The 25138-nt window shown below is 36.9% G+C and overlaps 2 protein-coding genes across 4 annotated transcripts in view; one reads left to right on the forward strand and one right to left on the reverse strand.

The window, feature by feature from the left end:
- LOC124632384 (teneurin-a) overlaps window positions 1-4042 on the forward strand; it is a 43985-nt gene extending 39943 nt beyond the window's left edge. Inside the window, exons 20-23 of the mRNA XM_047167205.1 lie at window positions 7-1892; window positions 1982-2135; window positions 2220-2574; window positions 2666-4042. Of these exons, the coding sequence (XP_047023161.1) occupies window positions 7-1892; window positions 1982-2135; window positions 2220-2574; window positions 2666-3657 (3387 nt within the window). The 3' untranslated portion in view covers window positions 3658-4042. The remainder of the gene's footprint in view (window positions 1-6; window positions 1893-1981; window positions 2136-2219; window positions 2575-2665) is intronic.
- A 138-nt stretch (window positions 4043-4180) lies between these two features.
- On the reverse strand, window positions 4181-17346 carry LOC124632544 (transcription factor SPT20 homolog). 3 transcript variants are annotated; one of them, XM_047167417.1, is made up of 18 exons: window positions 17055-17345; window positions 16711-16959; window positions 16152-16307; window positions 15296-15535; window positions 13991-14212; window positions 13623-13775; window positions 13226-13535; window positions 12746-12885; window positions 12170-12252; window positions 11934-11994; window positions 11334-11657; window positions 10849-10974; window positions 10282-10414; window positions 9528-9748; window positions 8755-8904; window positions 8192-8390; window positions 7616-7774; window positions 4181-7076 (listed from the first exon to the last, which is right to left on the reverse strand). In XM_047167417.1, the coding sequence occupies exons 1-18, from the start codon at window positions 17088-17090 to the stop codon at window positions 6991-6993; spliced, it is 3048 nt and encodes a 1015-aa protein (XP_047023373.1). In that variant the 5' UTR covers window positions 17091-17345; the 3' UTR covers window positions 4181-6990. The 3 variants fall into 3 exon arrangements, with proteins under 3 accessions (XP_047023373.1, XP_047023371.1, XP_047023374.1); XM_047167415.1 differs by having other exon boundaries at window positions 4181-7079; window positions 17055-17344; XM_047167418.1 differs by lacking the exon at window positions 8755-8904 and having other exon boundaries at window positions 4181-7079; window positions 17055-17346.
- Window positions 17347-25138: the final 7792 nt, after the last annotated feature.

Below are 25138 nucleotides of genomic sequence, written 5' to 3' on the forward strand. Positions count from 1 at the left end.
TTTTAGGCTGGAGATACTGTGATTTACAATTACGATGAACTAGGAAGAGTTACGAAAATCATAATGCCCTCGGGTGAGCAAGTGCACATAACATCTGGATTAGCGAAGAATTACGGATTAGCTGTCACAGTATCAAATCCATCAAGTACGATACCCGTGGGAGTTGCCAAGAAATGTGAATATGTGCTACATGGACAGTCATTTAAACAAATTACTATAAATAATGGCAAACAAATAACAGAAGGTCGTATTTATACTAACAACACTTTACTTCTCGAAACACCATGGGCAGGAAAGTTCGAAAGCATCGCAGCAGCTAAGCACCCATTACTAGAAGCTGCTTTGCCCATAGAAGCTGAAATGCTCCACATGTGGTCACATCAAACAACCACTTTCGGAGATGCTCTAGTTAACAACATGTACTCCTTATACACTTTAGTCGGGGATGTCCGAAACCCTCAACAAACTCTGAATCGAGAAATATGGGTTAACGACTCCAGAGTGTTAATCATTGAATTCGATCAATTCAAGAGTCGTGAAACTTTCTTCAACGCAGACAGAAATCCACTATTTACCATTTCTTACGACATTGCTGGCCTACCTCTTTCAGTTAACCCACATGGTGCAGGAGCTCCTCTGAATATTTCATATGATAGATTCTATAGAATTAATGGCTGGAAATGGGGTGACAGTGAAGAGAGCTATAGCTATGACCCACATGGAATGCTATCAGAAATAACTAGTCCACAAGATGGTACAAAGTTCATTTATTATAATGAAGGCAACCTTGTTTCCAAGATATCCTTGGCCAGTCAAAGAAGTTTCAAATACAAGTACGATGATGATGGTGGTTTAACGCATGTTATATTGCCTTCTGGGTCAAATCATTCGTTTAGCGTGCAACCATCAATCGGATTTTTGAGAGTCACCTACACTCCACCGGGTTCTTCAAAGAAATACTTGCAACATTACGCACACACAGGAGAACTTCTACAGACTGTATTCCCGGGCGATGGTGCCAGAGTCGTTTATCGTTATTTTACCACGAATAAAGTTTCTGAAGTAATTCATGGTGATGGTCAAACACAGATACACTATGCGGAAACTAGTGGACTACCTTCAGAAATATTACACGTTGACCGAGATGTTGACTATCGATGGGAATCAACTTATGTTGGTGGACTACTGACTGAAGAAAGGCTTGATTATGGTGCCAAAACAGGACTGAGCAATGCTAAAATAATTTATGAATATGATAACAATTACAGAATAACTTCCGTCCAAGGTAGGATTGGTGGTCAAACTCTGATTCCGCATCATATTGTTTACAATAGCAAAACGGGTGCCCCTGAAATACTAGGTCAATTTACTGTATCAAAACAAAAATGGAACGAAACTTCTGTATATGATGGAATTGCAATGTTCTCTCGTTTACTGAACGATCAGTTCTTAGAGAAAGAAGTAACCGTGAACATCCACAGAATGGAAGTATTCCGAATGGAGTTCTCGTATGATCGACATGGCAGGATATCTCAGACACGCACACACACAAGGAATGTAGGTGTCAATACCTATACAAACGTGAAAAATTACACTTGGGACTGTGACGGTCAGCTCACAGGAGTAGAAGCACAAGAACCTTGGGGTTTCAGATACGACGATAATGGAAATATGCTATCACTGACCTACAGAGGCAACACAATTCCAATGGAGTACAATGATATGGATCGTATAGTGAAGTTTGGTGAAGGCCAGTACAGATACGATAGCAGAGGATTGGTGTCCCAAAATGCACGAGAAGAAAGGTTCCAATACAATTCCAAAGGACTGCTGATTAGAGCAACAAAACGAGGAAGATTTGATGTTCGATACTTCTATGATCATCTTGATAGGTACGTGGATATAAATAAATTCAATGTAAGTTTACGAATTTTAAAAACTGCCATCATCGATTCACTACTAACCGACTTTTCTGTTCCAGGCTTTCCACCAGAAAAGATAATTTTGGAAATGTAACCCAGTTCTTCTATACGAACAAAGACAGGCCTCATGAAGTTAGTCATATTTATTCGCCACGTGAGAATAGATTCATGACCCTAGTCTACGATGACAGAGGGCACCTGATCTATACACAGGTATGTACCAGTAAAAGAAAATAATTCTCATTTAAATAAAAAAAATCATAATTTTCAAAATAATATTTTTCCCTTTGCTTTTAGGTTGCCCGACATAAATATTACATCGCTACAGACCAATGTGGAACGCCAGTAATGATTTTCAATCAATATGGAGAAGGAATCAGAGAAATCATGAGATCTCCTTACGGCCACATAGTATACGACTCTAACCCATACTTATACCTTCCGGTGGACTTCTGCGGAGGACTGTTAGATCAAGTCACATCACTGGTCCACATGGCAAATGGCAAAGTGTACGATCCCCTGATTGGACAATGGATGTCACCGTTATGGGAGAATCTCATTGAAAGAATACACAACCCGACTCAGTTACACCTTTACAGATTTAATGGTAACGATCCAATCAACGTGAGGCCACAGAATAAAAAACCAACAGGTAAATATTTAAATTAATGAACAAAAATTTCAATATATATCTACTGGCAAAACTATATACGCTAAATTCTGTTTTATTTTTATCCCCTCAGATCACCTATCATGGTTGAAATTGCTAGGCTATGATACGAAGAGCCTGGCACCCCAGCTCTACCCCGACGAACTGCCTGGTGGTTCCGTGTTGCCGAGTGTTCCTCGTGGTCGCCCAGTGTGGGGTACAGCGCCAGCGGACACGAGCCCTGGCCTTCCTTCAGCCATGTCTCTGCTACCGACAGTCACTATTGAATCAGGATTCCTATCTCATATGTCAAACAAGAGGATAGCAGACTTCAGAAGCCTATCGATACCGGCTATGTCGGCACTAAAGACTGACGCCTTGAACCTGGCACCTAAACGTATCGGCTCCGACTCCGAGCCGCCATTCGGACGTGGAATTCTGGTGTCGCGTAATTCTCGAGGACGCGCCGTTGTCACCACAGTGCCATCAGCAAATGCTATCTACCGAGACGTTTATACCTCAGTCTTTAACCGATCTCACCTTCTGCCTTTCTCATTTGTTGTTCATGGCGATCAACAAGACGTTTTCTACTTCGTCAAAGAAGATACCTGGCGTGCCGCAGACGATAAACAACAACTTAAACGTATGCAAGGAAAATTGAATGTGACCTTCCATGAGGTTGCAGAAGGAGGACGCTCTTACGCGGATGTGAAAATACATGGTAAAACAAGCATAGTGAATCTTCGGTACGGCACGAGCGCGGAGCGGGAGCGGCAAAGACTCCTGCATCACGCGCGCACTGCTGCCGTACGTAAGGCGTGGCACCGCGAGCGCGAGGCGCTGCGCAGCGGACTCGGAGGCTCGCTCGACTGGTCCGCAGCCGAATTAGATGAAATCCAGAAGGCTGGATCAGCAGCAGGCTACGAAGGCGAGTACGTGCACGACGTGGCACGGTACCCAGAACTAGCCGAAGACCCGTACAACATTCGTTTCGTGAAGAAGCGGTCGGACCGCGCCGAGCGCCGGCGGCGGAAGCGCGAGGACTGCCGAGGGGCCTGGTGGCTCGCCTGGGACGAACTCTGCTAGTGACGTGCCGCCATCCATATGCCAAATGGTGTGAATGTGAAATAGGTGTGTGCAAACGGTGAAGAATGATCGTGTGAGTGATTGTGGAAATATATTTTGTAAATAGTCTCTATTAATTGTTAATTGTTGATGTATGTATGTACGGTAGATGCGAATCCCTATCGCTGTGTAAATAATAAAATTTAATTTGCAGGGAGAGAATGGACCTTTTGAGAGGACTGATATTAAAATAAATGTAATGTATGTATAAATAAGATTTATGTGAATATGAAATTATTTATACTTATTTATCGGTAAAAAAGCTTCATTGTGTCCAATGTTCTTATAAATTTAGATGAAGACTATTTGAAAGAATAAAAAGGCATACTTTTTTAACCAAACCAAACTGAAGTTTTCTTTCACTTAAATTAACCCAGAACCCACGCTACTACATTGACCTGAAATATTTACAACATGCATTTTACTCAGGAGATTGGTAAAGCAAAAGGCTGCAGGCAAGTCAATATAAATGAAAACAGGTAAATTTTGTGTAAAAGTTATTTATTTATGTTCGAACCGTCAATCTTTGAACAACGTATTCAAGTTAATTTTTACAATATCAATTTTATACACAAAATCCATGTCAACGCAATCATAAAAATTTTATTGTACACTATTTATGTTATAAACGTCTGAATGCATTATCACATGTCATCTAAAATAATATAATATTTACAATGCTGTTTAATCGACCTAGTTGACACTGAAAACTTCATACAACCTCGAACTGAGTAATATTGTTTTATTTATAAAAATCTCCTTTCGAAAATATATACAATAATTATTTATTATTTCTTAAAGTATAGGTACATTCGCATGTTCAAATAAACTTTATGTTACAATCGCCTACATATTGAGCTACATGTCCGTAAACAAATGAGATCAACAAAACGCACAGTTATTCATCTACACCTCGACTTATGCAATATTTGTGTTAATAGCAAAATATGTCCACGCAATCTATCATACACCTAGGCAATACAAATATCTACAAAACAAAATAGTTCTCTTATCTAGGCATGTCATAGAATGCCAATATGAACACATCTCGTTAACTAAAATAAATAGTAAATACAGCGACACCGCTACGTACGAGTACATAAAAACTGTACACAATAAAATATATGAAATGGTATGCCTATTGCAATCTTTCGGCAGGTAACATTATATTCAATATAGTATAGTATACATAAACATAATGATTGTGCGTGTGCAAATGTAACAATAACTAGTAATCGTAACGCAGTAGAACGACTAATGGGACGAGTTCACAAGGGAACATAGTTTTGTTCGTTCATTGCTTTATTTAAAGTAGTGGCGAAGACATGCACAAAACATTCTATAACTTTGATAGCTGCCCAGTGCACTGTAGAGTATCTAAAGCACAGCTAACTCCACATCAACTCCAAATATTGTAATTTAGTAATTGAAGCCACACATTTCAAATTTGTAAATTTCTACGTTACTATATTATGTACACACTGACCTAATATCATTAATGACGTATATTCAAGCGATCTAGTAAGTGTAGTGGGCAGATACCAAGACATCTTCAACAATTACCAACATCTTGTACTGTTAATCTCTGAAACAAGAAACTGGCCATTTCTTTAGTGAAGTCACTGTGGCAGGCCATATTAATAGACAATAAAGCCATTTGTTAGTTCCTTAAAAAACAACTTCTGTGTTAAGGAAAACACTTGGAAGGAGATTATGTACCGGTAATCTCTTATGTGCAAGATAGGTACCAAAACTATTAGCTAAATTATATATCTACACATTGCATTGTTAAATTTTATTTGTTAATTGCAACGTTAAAGGGTTTCATAGATTTCAGTAATATTCAAAAATAAATGGCCAAAGATCAGCAACAAAAGATTAAAAATATATTACGTATTTAGATCTTCATTCAGATTTCAAAGCTCATATAGGTCCAAAACACAACGTCAATGATTTGTAAATAGGTCAATGCAATTAAAAAATATAATTCCGTTCTTATCTAAGCCCAATAAAATAAAAGAAAGCTTAACATTCGTAAGTCCATTCATTCCTTAATTTTGAAATAAAATATTATTTCAGGATTACAAATAAATACGTCCAACGGATCCCTAATCTGAAATCTATGAAACCCGAAAACGATTACTATAAACATACGAAACAAATCCATTACTATTCACAAGTTATATTACACTAACATACTGAAAACATAAATTCAACATTCTTACACTCCAACTATGGATAGCTGTGATGCTTACACGAAACTAAGTATATAATACATATTTACAACTTATCTAACACAGATTCATGAATCACTGCTAAGTGTTGTACTTCATAATGTTCCGAAAACGTCAGTACTAGGTTGTCATGCGAACAGTGATTTTATTCTTATTAATACTGATTTACGCAAATTTACTACCAAGTGGCTGTTAGTCTAATCGTCACACCTAATCAATTTATTTTACTGTATATTGTATCATCCCATGTGCTGCTCTAAATTTGTTTCTCTAACAAATTATCTAACAACATTTATATACAGATGTTACCATAACACCAACGACAAATAAAAACTTTATTACGATAATAATATCCGGATTGATCAACATTCTTATTTTACTATGTAGTAGTAACACTTTAAACTTTACTCACAATTCATGTCATGATCCAATCACTTTCAATGTTGCAATAAAAATTAAATTTCATACATAATATTATAATTTGTGACTTTTAAATAATAAAAATACATGATTGAAAATAGTATGTGATAAATAATTCGAACAAAATAAATATGTCAAAGACATGATTCAAAATAAATAGTTGCAATAATTATTGTAGACCATTTACATGTAGTGTGATGAAAACTGATAAATTTAATAATAGCTATCTATAGGCATACATTGCATGAAGTAACATTGCTACGTTATAAAATTCAGTCGTTGTATCAGACATTATTGTATTGGATATAGCAACATTGAGGATACCACTTAAATACATTTTATATTGAAACTAGTTATGTATTAGAAAACATTAACGGTGTTGACGGACCGTAACTTAATATTATAGCTAACAGGAGTAATAACAACTGCACGACATATCATTAAAACAACCATAGTTCCATTGCATACACGCACATATCTAAGTCTATTTCTCGAATATCGGTGTTTAAAGATGGCCGCCGGGTACGTATGTGGATCACAGCGTGTATTCGCACGGCACTGGTCACTACGTCACTAACGTTACAATAATTTAGCTAGGGTTAATATTTACAGTACATTTCACTAGGGAGGTGTGACGTCACTACGAGCTGTCCGCGTTGGATTTCCGCCGCACTTGCTGCGCACTCAGCGCCTGCGCCTGCGCCTGGCTTATGAACTGAGTCGTACCTGCTGGATATATTATTCTTGTTACACGACATATTTTTGTGAACAAATGTATGGATGGACCTGCTGAGACACTGCATAGTGATAGATCTGGTGTAAAAAATACAATACATTGTAATCTCCTGTAGTGTAATGTAAGCCTACATTGAGATGAATATCCTAATATAAGAAAAATTGTGATAGATCACGAACAAAAGCATTTGTGTTCGTGATCACCTTATCTGTCTAAGATAAGCAATCTATTTAAAAACCTTAGTACTTTACTTATAAAATACTTTAAAAAATACCTTACACACATACATTATATCTAAATTCTTTAAATAAATCTGACAAATACAGTTCATACAGGTTCAGCCAAACGTAATAATCGAACACAAACACACAGGTCAAACTGAGAATCTCCTTTTTTGAAATCGGTTAGAAATAATTCTTTAAGCTTCTGTGAGAATTACCAGCATCTCTTTCTTAAGAGGAGCGATGGTAAGGCGTCATCGCCTTTAGAGTTTATGCTGTAGGTACGTATGTAAGTGTATGACACTAACCTGGAGTGGCAGCGAGTGCAGAGGGCGCAGGCATGGCGGGCGGCGCGGGCGCCGCGGGGCGGGGCGCGCGGGCGGCGGGGCGCGCGGCGCGGGCGCTGCGCACCACCTGCACCCCGGCGCCTCGTGCTGCGCCCTTCACGCCGCCGGACATCAGCTGCGCTGTACCACCCAATACACGTCAATACTCACTCTCGAAAGACTATTTATTTTGTAAATATGGGTACAATAATGTACAATAAAAACTTTTTTTCAAAGACTGACAAATACTATGCTGAAAACCACGTGAAAAACAGTACGTCCAAACTTGATGCAGGTCAAAATAGAGTTTTTTTTAAGCCGGTTCAGAATCAGCCATAATTTGCCATTCGGCATGCAATATGAATATTGTTTTTATTTATTATTGAATATTAAATTAACATTATAAAAAAAAGAAAATTATATTTTATTTGGCATTTTGAGGTTCTTCTCTATTATTTTTGGTCACTCTAATGGAAAAATCTGTTTCCATGATTTGTCAGCTGTACAACCAATCACAAAACGAATTAATAGACTTGCAAAATATGTATTTCAACTTACCTATAGGTAAAGAGAGCACCGAAGGTTGATTCGTGAGCACAACTGAGGTGGTTGGAGGTACCGACACCAACAGCCCGCTGGGTGCTCCCGACACGTTGAGCGACAACGATATCGGCGCAGACAAGCCCGGAATCTGCACTTGTACATTTTGTAGACCTTGAATGCCTTGGAGGCCTTGTAGTGATGCTAAACTTAAGCCCTGGGGAAAACGATATTTTTTGTTAGATATCTTTTAGGATTTTTGGCAATTTTTAAGCTGCATTATTGTTAAAAACTAAAAGTTTTGTAAGCGCAAAAAATTGGTTAGCAACATAAAACAAATATCGAAAAAAAGACAGGTTAACATTCCTCTACAATACCGCATGCCTAGAACTTTTCAAGTTTCTCTGTGTTAGTATAAAATAAACCCAAGCAATACTACACTATTTTTATTCTGGCAATTTTTGTAATACTGGCCATTGAGTTGGTGGTTAAGTATTTAACATACACTAAAGAGTTTTTATTTGGGTTAGAAGTAGCGTACCACGGAAAGGAATAGTTGTTCTATTTTCAAATTCCGTTACCTGCAAATGGCACACGGGTTGCGCTTGCGAGGCAGGCGCGGCTGAAGTATCGGGTCCCATCAACCGCTCTAATAAAGCGCTTTCACTACTCGACACGTTCGTCGCATCGTTCTCTCTGGAGTAACCGCTCATTACTTGAACACCAACTCCCTAACGATACAAAATAAATTATTAACAAACTGATACCCAGTTGATGCTTCGAACTATTGGATTGACAACAAAACGTAAAACTAAAACAGCTGAGCGGTGTTGTTCTCCATCGTTCGGATATATTTACACATGGCCCGCGCTAAATCTTCAGCCTAAAATTCTAGCCTACAATACAACATAAGACCTAGAACTAGCGACTCAATTTGATCGAAACGTTACACGATATGAATGCGTCAGGATGACTATTTTTTAAACATCGATAAAAGCACAACATTGACTGGAAAGGAATGAGGATACTGGAAAAGCATAGGCTGGACACAAAATAAAAATAAATTAAGTACTATCGAGCAATGACATTTATGACCCATTTTGTCGATAAATCGTTTGAGACTGTCAAAACAATTAAGACTACCTTTACAGTGAATGATGAGCCGAATTTCGACATTATTGGATCCTTGGATGCTTGTTGCTGAAGATCGAACAAAGTGACGAACCTTAGGGGAGGCCTTGGTTCAGCAGTGGACTTCTTTCGGCTGACAAGACGACGAAACTATGCATATGGTGGGTCATAAATGTCATTAGTCGATAGCACAATTTAATTTCAAATTCAGATTCCTACTCACCTGTTGCGTATAAGTAGGCAGTGTATGTGATGCGGTGGTAGCCGTGATGATCCTAGCGCCAGCTATTGACACTCTTCCCAACAATTTGTGAGCGTCAATAGTGTTGTCAGCGCTTGAGGTGGCATGTGTCATGGCGGCCGGGGCACTGTTCAGTAGGTTCAAGATGGTGGCGTTGCTACTGGCCGTACTCACTGCCGATTTCGCCGCGTTCTGGCTGGCCGCTGTTGGTTTTATTTTGGAGTTAATACTTTGTGGTAATAATCGAATATGTACACCTTCTCACCTATGTAGTCATGGAAGACAACGATTTTTTAATAATATAATGATTCATTCAGGAACGGGCCTTCCATACATTCTACCTATCTCTCATTTTGTTCACCAGAGACAGGAATTTGACATAACTTGTAAGGGGCTAATGTAAGTAACGTAACATAAGTATAATACTCTTATCTCAAACTCATTTAAATAAAAAGCTATTTCGAAACGTCAAGCTTAGTCGCACGGTTCCCAGGAGTAGATCTCATGTAGAATAACCGACAAGAAACTCCATGGACACACAAAAAAACAAGTGTTTACAATAGTCTTCCGAAGTTTTTTTTTTTTTGTATGGCATCCCACAGTTCAGCCTAGGAGGCTGTTTACTGCTTAACCTGTCAATTCCCTGGGAAGGATAAAATTTAAGTTTTACAGCCTGGGTCTTGTAGAAGATACAAGATATTCCTGATAAAGTTCAAGTGAAGCTACTAATACTTACCTTGTTGGAACTGTTGCGCGGAGTTCATGAGACTAGTGACAAGCGCGCTGATGGCGGGGTTCGTTGTTCTCGTCTTTGGGATGCTCGCTTTCTGCTGAGTCGTCGTTGTGTTCGTGTATTGGATATTTTGTACCTAGAGAAAAGAGAATATTAGTGACTGGGGCTTATAAAAATAAAAAAACATAAAAGATTCCGATGAATCAAGAACCTCCTCCTTTTTGGGACGCAAAAAAGCAGATTCCTAGACTTAAAATATTAAATTTTAATACAACTATCAAGATGTGGTTATATTAGCCATGTATGCTTTAGGGAAATAAGGTGTAGTTAATTTTAGGTACGTTTGTTATTAATTTTAGAATTTTGGATCTCCAGTGTTACACTGACTGAACCATCATCATGAACCATAAGATTCAGAAATGTTATTTATTTTACTTTACATTCACTCGTTCATAGTCGAAACTAATCAGCTATTGACGACAGGCTTGCGTGTTTAGTTAGGTAAAGATTAATAAAATAAAACAGTGTAGGTGCACTAGATAAGATCTGTCTACTAAATATTATTCATACCTGCGACGTTCCAGCAGTTGACATAAGCGGATGCTGTATATGTATGATAGCTGACTGCATCTTCTGAGGATTTAGCGGTTGCGGTGGGTTCGTCAGTTGCTGTGCTAACAACTGGTTTGTTGACGCCTGAAGACAAGTGTTAACGCTCATAAATTATAACAATCTGAATATCAGAGGTAATAAATTCAATTAGTATAAGGGATAAGCAGGGAAGGGAGCAAACATACTGGTCACGTTGTCTATGATATTCTATTTTTTTAAGATGTACATTCCTTCTTAATTTTTACTAGAAATAAGACTAAACTTAATATGCTATATCCAAAAAACACATGCTTAACTAATTCTTATTTTACTGGTAATCTCTTGCAGACACATCACATGCTAAAAGTGTCAAACAGTAATGTTTGAGATTAGTGCATCTAAGGAATTCTCACAAAGGGTCAGGCGATTTTTGGGGCCAAGCTATACAACATTGAAACACAAACCTGCGGCGATAGCAACGGCGCTGCTAAAGACGGCTGTTCCTTTATCGCGGTGTCAGTAGTAGAGATGACGTTGCCTACCACGTTGCCCACGACCGTGCCCACGTTGCCCACGATGTTGCCCACGCTTCCGACCACATTGCCCCCACATATACGCACCTGAGGCGAGAGCCGGGGTGTGGTGGGGGAGGGTTGCTGCTTTAGCGCAGTGTCGGCGGTGGCGGTCACATTGCCCACTACGTTGGACACATTCCCTACAACGTTGCCGACGTTGCCTACGACATTGCCTACCGCTGCCACGCTACCCACTTGTTGTAACTGCGCCTGCTATGGAAAAAGCATTTACATATTATAAAAAATGAACAGGTTATTTATACTAACATATAAACAAGAAAGATTTGATTGTTTACATCGAACAGTTTTCGGAACCATTTGAATAATTCTTTCACTGTTACGAAGCTACACTATCTGCGCTGAACATAAGCTGTGCATGTTTTATTCGGGTACGTAAAGCAGTTTCCCCGGGACGAGAGTGAAACCGCGTGGAACAGCTAGTCTAATCATATAATAAAGGTATTGAATAAAATTTTGTGTAATACTTACAAGTATGGGTAGCTGACGAGCATTCGTGTGAGTATTTGTTGTCGCTTGTATCGTTGAAGTTCTGTGGATGACATGAAATGCGTTAGATTTGCCCTACCTACATTTTTTGAAGATAAACATAAAAAAAAAATCTTAACATTGTTCACTGTTTAAATTATTTTCTAGTTAAGAAGTAAATTAATTAACAATAAAAAGTAGTAGGTTTTGTAAGGCCAGTAATATGGCATATGTCTTACACAACAGGCACTGTGGTGGCGTGAGTCTGGACGGTCGCGACGCTCGCAGCGGCTGAACGTTGCTGTAGTAACAGTTGTTGACCCTGGAACAAATCATGTATAATTTATTATTATTTAGAAGAATCTAGCCTTTTTAGTTTATTTTTCCTTTGTGTCAGACTCAGAAAAACCTACACAATAAACAGTAAAATCAAATCCAGTTCTAAATAGATTCATGCAAAGTTATATATATCTTTTTAATACTCAATACTTGATTGCATTCCACATGTATCCTTGATTGGTAATAATTAGGTCACATGGATCCCGACGCGCCGGGCCAAGCAACAAAAGTGAATTAGGAAAGAGGAAGCACTACCTATTTACTTTTGCGTTATCTTACTACAACTTTTTTATGAGAAAAGTCATCAAATGACCCCTCCCGCTGTGGGTTAGCAGCGAGAGGGAGTGTCAGACTCTTCCTGACTGACTTTACCTGACCTGACTGACCTGACCCATCATGTTATGGGCTCGGTTACTCTTTCGAACAATCCCTCAGCCCCGGCAGAGTTATATTACTACTAAGATAATACTCCTTACCAATTCTCTCATTCCTCCTGTGAAAGACACTCTCGGTAGCTGTCCAGGCACTATGTGTCTTATCCTAACAGACTTGCGACCCTCTTCAGTGAATATCTCCGTAAACTGTTGTATGTATTTATTGGCTTGAAGTCTTGACCCTGCAACACAATCAATTTGTTTACTTAGCCCATCATTTTATCGAACATCGTAAAATTAATTAATGCAAGTTTAATGAGTCAATCAAATAGAAGGATGGTCAAGTTGTATAATTATTTTTTATGCATTTAGGTCAATTGCAACCTGAATTGTCCTTAAAAATTAAGTTTAAAGTGAATGGAAGTATCAATTTGTAGAATTTTATGAAAACATATTAAATAGATAATGGTTATCAGTTAATTAACTGTTTTTAATGATTTTCCAAAAGATTGTACAATTATTACACACAAACATCATGCAACTTTTTCAATTTTCCATAAATAAAGATTACTTATGACTTACCTAAAGTAAACCGACACGCAGCACCATTCCTCTCTCCCTCAACATGATCGCGGTCCACATAGAGTTCTCCAAGAAATTCTTGGTCGGACGGCCTCTGCAGTATAGACAGCTTAATGTGGAAGAAACCAGCGCCAGCGTGGGGCGAAGTCTTCTCAGTTTCTAGAATGTACTCTTCAACCAATTGTGGTTGACAGTCGGGAGTTGGACGCGGTCTTTCGTATGCTCGTGCTAGACGCAATGGACCGCCCGGCTCTGAGGGTACGGCGAGAGATAACGGATCCATTTTTGGTGGCTCGATGGGTTTGAACACCTATTAAAAATATAAAATTTTAATTACAATATCTTAGTTAAGGAAATAAAATATTTTTAATCATTATGAAAAATATAGAGGACTTACCTCTGGTGGTTTTTTCGGATACTTAGATGTGAGTCGTGTGAGTGGCACAGATTGTCTACTATTTTTCGCTCTCTGGCGATGTATTAAGTCTAATATCTCTAAACCGTGATAATGTGTGAACTGATCCAATTTCCTTTTGCGATTCACAGCCACCTAAAATAAAATTGTTAATTTTTGTAACTGGCAATACAACTTGTAACCTTGCAACCTCTTTATTCAAACCTGAACGCAAGTGGATAACAAAGGTACTCATAACTCATACTTAAATAAAAGAACAATAGCTTCATTAGTTTTTCAAAGGTAAAGACATCTAAGTACATAACTCACTAATATTATATTACAATGTAAGGGCAAGTAAAAAGTCGTACCTGTGAGAATCTCTTGGCTTGCCGCCTAATTCGTGGCGTGTTAAACAGCCTGGGGGCAGCATGGAGCCTGGCAGCTAGCAAACCTACAGCAGGGCGCGGGTCGAGGCACAGGGGCGGCGCGGCCGCGTGAACTAGCGCCGCTTCCACTGCTTCTAGGGCCCCGCGTTCCTCGCCGGCCCAGCCACACCGGCCACCGATGCACATCGCGTCCGTTATTATGCTCTGTTCGACAATTTAACATTGGAATGTCTCCTCAATCAACATTATTGGTACCTAATACTGTATTATTTTTTAATAAAAAAAAACTGGCAACACAATATTTGTTATGTACGTAGTTTATAAATATACGTAAGTATATTTTTTGTGCATAGCACTGAATAATAAAACATATAAAGGTTTTCAACATTAAATTCATTATGTTACAATAAAATTGACAAGTCAGATGAACAGTCCACTCCACCCTAATCTTTATTTTAGTAATGGATGATAGTACCATACTAAAAATGTTGTGCTCTTTCTGTGTAACACCTCGCTGTTTACAAAATAGCTAAACCCCAACATAACATTCATTTACAGTGTTTCCCCAATCAATTCAAAGCAATTTAATTAATGGAAACTGGTCCAATTAGTAATGATGACATTTATGTAAACATCATTAATATCAGTAAAAAGTAGATGTTACAACTTAATGTTGCTTCAATGGTGAAGAAAAACATAGAACTAGGTCAAGCTTATCATTTAAAGTGACATAATAATAGTTGATCCTAATCTAGGTATTTGATGAGTAAAACAAAAATAAAAAAACTGTAGCCCCAATATTATCTGTTTTCACATCGGTAATATTAATAAATGGGCATTGAATGAATAAGCCTAGTACAGCATAATACTCATGCGAAAATATCTCACATTTCTTTTTATTGTGATTATTTTGACACAATCTCAGATTTTTCATTATATCTCTCATTTTAGTTCATTATAGTCTTAATGCTATAAAACCATCATTAATTCAATTATATATCATGAACATCTTTATTTTTTTTTTTTGCTTTTTTCTATTATTATTCTTTATTACACATAAATAAATTTTTGAGACAAGGAAAACACAAAGCTTATGTAAAGTGCAAGCTTAACCCAGTATTAGGTTCTATTTGACTATTCAATAGGGGGGGGAATAATTTATTTTACTAATAAAAAGAAAAAAAACCTGTTACACCTATTAGTCTATGAGCGCACCTGCTACAAACACTAAGCATATTCAATTACATATGTAGATACTGTTATCAATAAAGTATGTCCAATACTAACCTGATTGGTGGGCCTTAAGAGTACATGGTGAGTATCACAGAGGAAACTTGGATATGCCTGTCTGTAGTCTCGGATTTGTGCTATTATGCAACCGGAGTAGAACAAACATGAGTGCTCCGTCTCCAACAAGTCTAGCAACACTACGGGCAGTTCTTCATTGTCTATGTAACTCAGTAACTCCTCCTCCTCATATGGCCACCGAGGAGTCTCAATTAATGTCTCCTCTTGATTTGCAGATGACTAAAATGTGGTTTCAAGTTAATAACCAGCAATTTGTTATTTGGAGAGGAACAGGTAGGTCAGATAAAAATGATTGAAATGGAAAGTGCCCACATACTTTTAGCTAACTATACTAATAATGATCATCTTATTTTATATAAGAATAATAATTTATTAATACTCTATGAAAATATATGATTTCCATTAAAATTAAATGATCATCAATCAAAATGCATTTTAAACTAATATAATTTACAATATGAATTAATTTTCAACTTTATTTTGTGCAGTAATTCTTTTGCAATTAAATAAATTCAGATTTCTAAGGGTGTATGTAATAGAATAATATAACACACTTTTAAGCAAGCATGTTTACATTCAATTTATTCTTTAATAACACTAGCTCAACATTTTGATGATAACAAATAGAAAATAGAACTGCATGTTTATACTTTGAATTAAATCTTATTATTCACGATGATAAAATAGTGTTCCATTTTATTTTATTTCTGAAATGTGTTTAATAATGGCTAAAGTTTTTAAAATATATCTATTAGTATATTTTTTAACATAACAGTTCAAATTTTGAAAGTAGGTCAATTTTATTTTATTTATGTAATTCAAAAGTATAACTTACATGTCCATCCGGTGGATGTAAATATTGTGAGTTGCCATTAACTTTTAATGATAAAGAATATCCTTTATTTCCAGGATACAGATTTATAATTAAAGTGTTAAGATTATATATTGCTAATAACTTTTCCAATAGATATGATGTTGTTTTCAGGCCTTGCTGCAATGGAAAAAATATACAAAGTCACGTTTAAATTATATTTGAATATTTGTTCTGACTGAAATACATGTAATATAAAGTCTTTATATTATATGTCACCTCAAAATCTTAACAAGGAGGTGATTAATTAAAGCCACAACTGAACCACAATTATGACGATGAGTGTGAAATCTATGGTTAAGGCTTTTATGTTCCTTTTAAATAATTATTCAGTAGATCAACACAAGCCTTAAACACAAATTTTCATTAACATTAGAAGATTCATACGAGCTTCAGGGTTGAGGTATTGAACAAGAAGTCTAGGTAATATGTATATGTAAATAACTATTATAACAAGCAAATAACAATATTAAACGATTATAATTCCTTAAGCTGGACATAGATTGAATAAATATGTACTTACGTAGTTCACCTGTAACGTCTCATCTCTACTTAACTCGTTGTACAGTTCATGAAGTTGTTTAAACAAATTAAACTTCTCTGTCGTTTTGGAAGCGGAGCCGGACGAATTTCGTTGAAATTTCATTCTAGACTCATCAACAGATTCAGCAAGGTGCATCTTATCATGGGTCCAAGTCATTTTGTGGTCTGGGACACCACTGTTAAATTGTGATAAGTTTGAGTTCACATGTTTCGCCCGGTTAAGTATTACCTGAAATTTAAACAAATTATTATAAAAAAGTCTATAAATAACAACGTTTTGATATGCAAAGCTTGGATAATAAATAGAAGAAAGCAATGAAATACCTCAGCTTCCAATGCCGCGTGAATTAAACCATCCATAATGTCATTAATTAAAACAAATATGTAAGTGGCAGTTATTTTATTAAATTTATTATTTCATATTAACAGTTTAGGCCTGAGTATTAAGTCATGATTTTTACAAAAACTAATATGCTTTATTTATGTTTCACACTGCATGACAGTAAAATAACATGTCCAATGTCCATCAACAATTTTTGACAGTTTATGTTGTAGATTATCTAAAGATGTCCATGGTGATTTTAAAATCGATGGTTGTTTAACTTTATATAAAACCCATTTATGAAAGCAAACCATAAGTAAATCATAAGCTAGATTGTTTATAATTCACGTTAGTTGATAACAAAATAACTATCTCTGAGGCAAATAAGCGTTTGGAGAAATTTTATTTAAAAAAAACTCAAAAGGTCCATATCCATGACTTGAAACAAAGTAGGTAAGGAGAAATAATTTATTCTGCCTATGAGAACATTTTTCATTCTGTTGAAATGATTTTCATGATGAAATGAATTCCACTGAATTCCACAAATACCTAAATCATGAGAAGAAGATCCCACCCAAAACAAAAATGTGAAAGGCTGCTAAGTTCAATAATATGGGAATGCTTCGCCTATAAAAGAAGTGAGGTCTGAATAAGTACCAAGTTCCATAAACATACCTCAGTTAAAAATAGTTACTTTTTAATGATGTTACTATTAGTTAGTTTTATAAGGTTAAATAAATATTATATATTTATATTGTTTTTTTTTTTTTCGAGAAATTACCCTGAATGTTTGTGAACAATTTATTATAGTATGCAGTATCAGAATATTGAATCACTGAAGGCATAGGTATTTATTTGAAATATTTTTTTTGCACAGCTTATCCACTCATCCCTAAGACCCATTGACCGAAATATATTCAATTATGTGTAATGATTTTCAACCCATATTGCAGCAATAGAGCAAAGAGAGTTTGTCTGTCTATGCTATTGTACCTCTGAACATGAAAAGTGTGTTAAAAATATTTATACAACAAAAAACTACAAGGTTCAAATATCCGTACCCAAAGGGTAAAACGGGACCCTATTGTTTTCGCTCCTCTGTCCGTCCGTGCGTCCGTCCGTCTGCCACCAGGCTGTATCTCATGAACCGTGATAGTTAGAGAGTGAAATTTTCACAGATGATGTATTCAGTGCCGGTTTTAACTCTACCAGCGCCCTGGGCGAGATTTCTATGGCACCCTCCAACAGCAATTCAAACCCATACGAAAAATAGAGACATATGTAGTTACGGGATTGCGCGAGCGAAGCGAGCGCGATTTTTTTTAATAGTTAATAAGCCAAAGCAAAAATGACGTAAAATGTAGCCCAATCGTAGGTACATAAGTTATTGCTGGTTGGTGAATGCAAAAACCCGAAAACAGAGCCTCTGACTGCGCGAGCGAAGCGAGCGTGAAAATTTTTGTTACATTTTAGAACTCAAAATAAAACTTAATTAAAATGTAGCCCAAACGTACATAACTCTTTGTTGGTGTTGGCGCCTATGTATTACAATTTTGGGACTTAAATACGAAAGTTCCGTAAGGACCGTAAATAAGAAAGTTCATATGGAAACTAGAAGTTACTTTCTCTTTAATAAAAGGACTTAACAATGACGCTACCTTTTTGCTGGGGTAGAGTTAAAATTTTTGAAAAATAAAATCATCTGTAATGTGAAGCAAACCCGAAAATTTTTGAGTTTTGGATCACTAAAAGTCCTAAACATATATAATAAAAGGCAACTGTGAAGTGAAGAAGCCGCGAGCGAAGGGAGCGTGAATTTTTTTGAGTAATGGGACATTAAAAGTAGCTGTATGTGATAACAAACTGAAGAGTATAGTAAAGAAACCGCGAGCGAAGCGAGCGCGAAAATTTTTGAGTTTTGGGACATAAAAGTAGTGTTTGTTCGAGAATTTCTCAAAGGACAATGCTATTCTTTGTATGGAAGTTGGGCTCAAGGATTGCCCACAATAACTGCATAGTGTACAATGTTCTATAGGCTTATATTAGTACCCAGACCAAAGTATTTCAAAATCTATCCCAGGAGTCCTGAGAAAAACTTGTTTGACTCTTGTTCAATATTACGAAAAATATGCTTACGAACTCTTAACTATTCCACTTATACTACCTTAATTGAAATGAATTATTTATTAATTAACAAACACGAGGTGTTGTATACGACAACTTTTTTTTAACCAACTTCCAAAAATAGAGGAGGTTCTCAGTTCGTTTGTATTCTTTTTACGTTTGTACGCGCATAACTCCGTCGTTAACCAACAAATTCAAAAAATTATTTCATTTTCCAAAGGGCTCACTTCCGAAACGTTTCCTTTGTCATCCGGTCAAGGGTCTGATGATGGAAACCCAAAAAAAAATCGGGTGCAACTCTCATAAATTGAAGGCACATATTAAGTAAAAACTTGTCATTCGGGTATATGTCTCCGATACCACAAAACAGTGGAGGTTAAGATCTGACCTGACGCAGGAGATGCCAGAGAGTCGAGGGAACTCCTCAACGGTATCTACTAACTACCTCGAGTTCGAGCTTATTTTATTCGTCTTGATAAGATTTTTCTAGTAGATAGCTCATAGCACAGACTTTTTGGCCTTCTAGATTTTTACCGAGAATTCAAATGTATTGCGGCAATTACCTTTATTTCGGGAAATCAGGGTCAGTTCTTATTAGAATCCAATGCTTTTAGAATTTATTTTAAAATCACAGTAAGTAAAAATAAATAACCCAAGAGAGAGATATAGAGTAAGACAGTCACGTCCTGTGCGTTGAGATTGACAATATATGTATAAGACCTAATTGGAAGAAAAGTCTTGTCAGGTTAATTTCGCGGGAACCCAGGGACCGATTTCAAAAATATTTTTATTTCGTGTTAAGAGTGAAGTGAGGATCCTATTTCAACTTCTCCCACTACTGGGCTTTGTAAAGTGACGATCTATGGAGAACATTTGAACCGGTTTTCCACGGGACCCCTGGGACCGATTTCAAAAATATTTGGGTTTCGTGTTAAGAGTGAAGTAAAGAATCTATTTGACCATTCCCACTACTGGGCAAATACCTAAGACTTTGTAAAGTGACTATCTATGGAAAACATTTGAACCGGTTTTCCTCGGAACCACTGGGAGCGATTTCAAAAATATTTGAATTTCGTGTTAAGAATGAAGTCAAAAACCTATTCCAACCACTCCCACTACTGGGCAAATGGCTCAAGCTTTGTAAAGTGACTGTTCATGTGGAATATTCGAACCGGTTTTTCTCGGGACCCCTGGGACCGATTTCAAAAATATTTTAATTTCATGTTAAGAGTGAAGTCAAGAACCTATTCCAAACCACTCCCACTACTGGGCAAATGGCTCAAGCTTTGTAAAGTGACTGTTCATGTGGAATATTCGAACCGGTTTTTCTCGGGACCCCTAGGACAGATTTCAAAAATATTGTAATTTCGTGTTAAGAATGAAGTAAAAAATCTATTTTGACCACTCCCATCAGTGGGCAAATGGCATAGGCTTTGTAAAGTGACTGTTCATGTGGAATATTCGAACCGGTTTTTCTCGGGACCCCTGGGACCGATTTCAAAACTATTTTAATTTCGTGTTAAGAGTGAAGTCAAGAACCTATTCCAATCACTCCCACTACTGGGCAAATGGCTCAAGCTTTGTAAAGCGACTGTTCATATGGAATATTTGAACCGGTTTTCCTCGGGACCCCTGGGACCGATTTCAAAAATATTTGCATTACGTGTTCAAAGTGCACTAAGGAACCCTCTGGAACTACTCCCACTGCTGGGCAAACTGTGAGCCCAGACCCTGGCATTGTCCTTTAACGCGGAATTAAACACAATTACAAATGACCCCTAGGGCCTACACAACGACCCCATTTTCTTTCTGGGTCTCTTTCTCTCACCGCCCCCCCCTGAGACCTGCAGCGCCCACAAGGGGGCGTTATCGCCCACTTTGGGAAAGGCTGGTCTAGCTAGTTTATACAGATAGTAACTAATTTGCCCGAAAGATGTCGCTGTGCTTTGGGCTACCCATAGATGTAATGTCTATGGGGCTACCTAAGACGTGTTAGGTACTAAGATTTTTCCAAGTTGATGGGGTCGGAAGAGGTGTAATCGGAAAATTACAAAACGTGCACTGAGTGTGGCCTAATCATGGCCCAATACGCTCTTGGCTGGTTTTTTTACTTTATAAGTACGGAACCCAAAGGCCACAAGAGCGCTGGTAATGATTTTTGGATGTCTATGGAACTATTGCTAGCTAAAATAACTGAAATAATTTTATCTATTTTTTTTTTTATAAAATCGATGTTGTTTGATCCACTTTTACGATTATTACGATAGTTGAATACAGGTTCATAACAAGCCCCAAAAAATCCTGCTTCACATTATCATGTTGCGCTGTACGCTAGGAGTGTATGTTCACCTATACCATCTCCATATCTATCTAGACACACGGCAGTGTGTCCGCCAAGTTCGAGCAAAAAAAAAGCGACACACCGGCCGTGGGTTATATTACACGAACCATTTCGGGCCAAATTCGACCCCCCTATAACTCAAAATTTATTTTATTTACGCATATCAAATTTCTAGTATCTGTTGAGACCCCCTCACTTATCTAAAATAAAAAATTTCATTAATATACCTATAATAGCTCTTGAGATATTGACGTCAGAAAATCGCTATTTTTACTATATACACTCACTGACTGACTGACTGACTGACTCACTCATCAAAAACCTAGACCACTTCCAATGGTCGTATTGACTTGAAAGGACCATGAGTCAAATTGGGCTCATTGTCCAAGAGAGTTATAGCATATACCGTTGTGTAGGTTTTTGTTTGTACTAAAATTGTTACTATGGGCACTACCTTCAATTCCATGGCAAAAAAAGATATGCACCTAAATAGGTTTACATATTACGTAGGTATACATTCTGGTTAACAGAAACGAAATGGGTGGAGATGCCATCGCTCAGTATTACTGCTCGTGTCTAACAGGTAGACGCTCAGTAGGAAGTTGTGCTCATATCATTTCAATAATATGGTATCTAGGGTGAGGCAGGCACTCACAATTTAATCCACCGGCAGGATATTGAGACGACATTATTATTGATATTGATTGAAATGTTAACAAAAATAATTTTAACTGTTAGCAGCTGTTTTATTTTTTATGTATACATTAAACCTGGAATTAAAACTAGTTAAAGGTGTTCAATAACAAAACCTACACTGCCATAACAGCACTACTTTTAATAAAGTAAAGTAAAAATCTGAAAACGGCCAAGTGTGAGTCACTTTCGAAAATAACGAATGTGTAACTTTGATCCACGAACATAATATATGATAATATGTCATGTCAGTCAGTTGGTAAATCTAGTCCATTTAGTTAATCTAGTTCATTTATTTGTAAGAAGCATAGTGCATATTAAAAAATCTGAAAGATAGTATAAATAAGACATTTCCTTAACTAACTTAATCATAAGAAAAAATTAAAATAAACAACCTTACAAAAATAAATGAAATCCCACCCAAAACAAAAATGTGAAAGGCTGCTAAGTTCAATAATATGGGAATGCTTCGCCTATAAAAGAAGTGAGGTCTGAATAAGTACCAAGTTCCATAAACATACCTCAGTTAAAAATAGTTACTTTTTAGGGTTCCGTAGCCAAAATGGCAAAAACGGAACCCTTATAGTTTCGTCATGTCCGTCTGTCCGTCTGTCCGTCTGTCCGTCTGTCACAGCCGATTTACTCGGAAACTATAAGTACTACAGTGATGAAATTTGATGGGAATATGTGTTGTATGAACCGCTAAAAAAATATGACACTAAATAGTAAAAAAAAGAATTGGGGGTGGGGCCCCCCATACATGTAACTGAGGGATGAAATTTTTTTTTTCGATGTACATACCCGTGTGGGGTATCAATGGAAAGGTCTTTTAAAATGATATAAAGTTTTCTAAAAAACATTTTTCTTAAAGTGAACGGTTTTTGAGATATCAGCTCTCAAAGTCGTAAAAAGTATGTCCCCCCCCCTCTATTTTTATAACTACGGGGTATAAAATTCTAAAAAAAATAGAGGTGATGCATGCTAATTAACTCTTTCAACGATTTTTGGTTTGATCAAAGTATCTCTTATAGTTTTTGAGATAGGTTGATTTAACTGTAATTTACGGAACCCTTCGTGCACGAGTCCGACTCGCACTTGGCCGGTTTCTTAATGATGTTACTTGGCAAGCTTTCACACACCTTGTTATAAACCTACTAAACGCAATGAATCAAGTATATCATTTTCTATTAAAACTTGCCAAGTAACATCATTAAAAAGTAACTATTTTTAACTGAGGTATGTTTATGGAACTTGGTACTTATTCAGATCTCACTTCTTTTATATGCGAAGCATTCCCATATTATCGAACTTGGCAGCCTTTCACATTTTTGTTTTGGGTGGGATTTCATTTATTTTTGTAAGGTTGTTTATTTTAATTTTTTCTTATGATTAAGTTAGTTAAGGAAATGTCTTATTTATACTATCTTTCAGATTTTTTAATATGCACTATGCTTCTTACAAATAAATGAACTAGATTAACTAAATGGACTAGATTTACCAACTGACTGACATGACATATTATCATATATTATGTTCGTGGATCAAAGTTACACATTCGTTATTTTCGAAAGTGACTCACACTTGGCCGTTTTCAGATTTTAACTTTACTTTATTAAAAGTAGTGCTGTTATGGCAGTGTAGGTTTTGTTATTGAACACCTTTAACTAGTTTTAATTCCAGGTTTAATGTATACATAAAAAATAAAACAGCTGCTAACAGTTAAAATTATTTTTGTTAACATTTCAATCAATATCAATAATAATGTCGTCTCAATATCCTGCCGGTGGATTAAATTGTGAGTGCCTGCCTCACCCTAGATACCATATTATTGAAATGATATGAGCACAACTTCCTACTGAGCGTCTACCTGTTAGACACGAGCAGTAATACTGAGCGATGGCATCTCCACCCATTTCGTTTCTGTTAACCAGAATGTATACCTACGTAATAAGTAAACATATTTAGGTGCATATCTTTTTTTGCCATGGAATTGAAGGTAGTGCCCATAGTAACAATTTTAGTACAAACAAAAACCTACACAACGGTATATGCTATAACTCTCTTGGACAATGAGCCCAATTTGACTCATGGTCCTTTCAAGTCAATACGACCATTGGAAGTGGTCTAGGTTTTTGATGAGTGAGTCAGTCAGTCAGTCAGTCAGTGAGTGTATATAGTAAAAATAGCGATTTTCTGACGTCAATATCTCAAGACCTATTATAGGTATATTAATGAAATTTTTTATTTTAGATAAGTGAGGGGGTCTCAACAGATACTAGAAATTTGATATGCGTAAATAAAATAGATTTTGAGTTATAGGGGGGTCGAATTTGGCCCGAAATGGTTCGTGTAATATAACCCACGGCCGGTGTGTCGATTTTTTTTTGCTCGAACTTGGCGGACACACTGCCGTGTGTCTAGATAGATATGGAGATGGTATAGGTGAACATACACTCCTAGCGTACAGCGCAACATGATAATGTGAAGCAGGATTTTTTGGGGCTTGTTATGAACCTGTATTCAACTATCGTAATAATCGTAAAAGTGGATCAAACAACATCGATTTTATAAAAAAAAAAATAGATAAAATTATTTCAGTTATTTTAGCTAGCAATAGTTCCATAGACATCCAAAAATCATTACCAGCGCTCTTGTGGCCTTTGGGTTCCGTACTTATAAAGTAAAAAAACCAGCCAAGAGCGTATTGGGCCATGATTAGGCCACACTCAGTGCACGTTTTGTAATTTTCCGATTACACCTCTTCCGACCCCATCAACTTGGAAAAATCTTAGTACCTAACACGTCTTAGGTAGCCCCATAGACATTACATCTATGGGTAGCCCAAAGCACAGCGACATCTTTCGGGCAAATTAGTTACTATCTGTATAAACTAGCTAGACCAGCCTTTCCCAAAGTGGGCGATAACGC

Source organism: Helicoverpa zea, chromosome 8, assembly GCF_022581195.2.
Source record: "Helicoverpa zea isolate HzStark_Cry1AcR chromosome 8, ilHelZeax1.1, whole genome shotgun sequence".
Taxonomy (NCBI): Eukaryota; Metazoa; Arthropoda; class Insecta; order Lepidoptera; family Noctuidae; genus Helicoverpa; species Helicoverpa zea.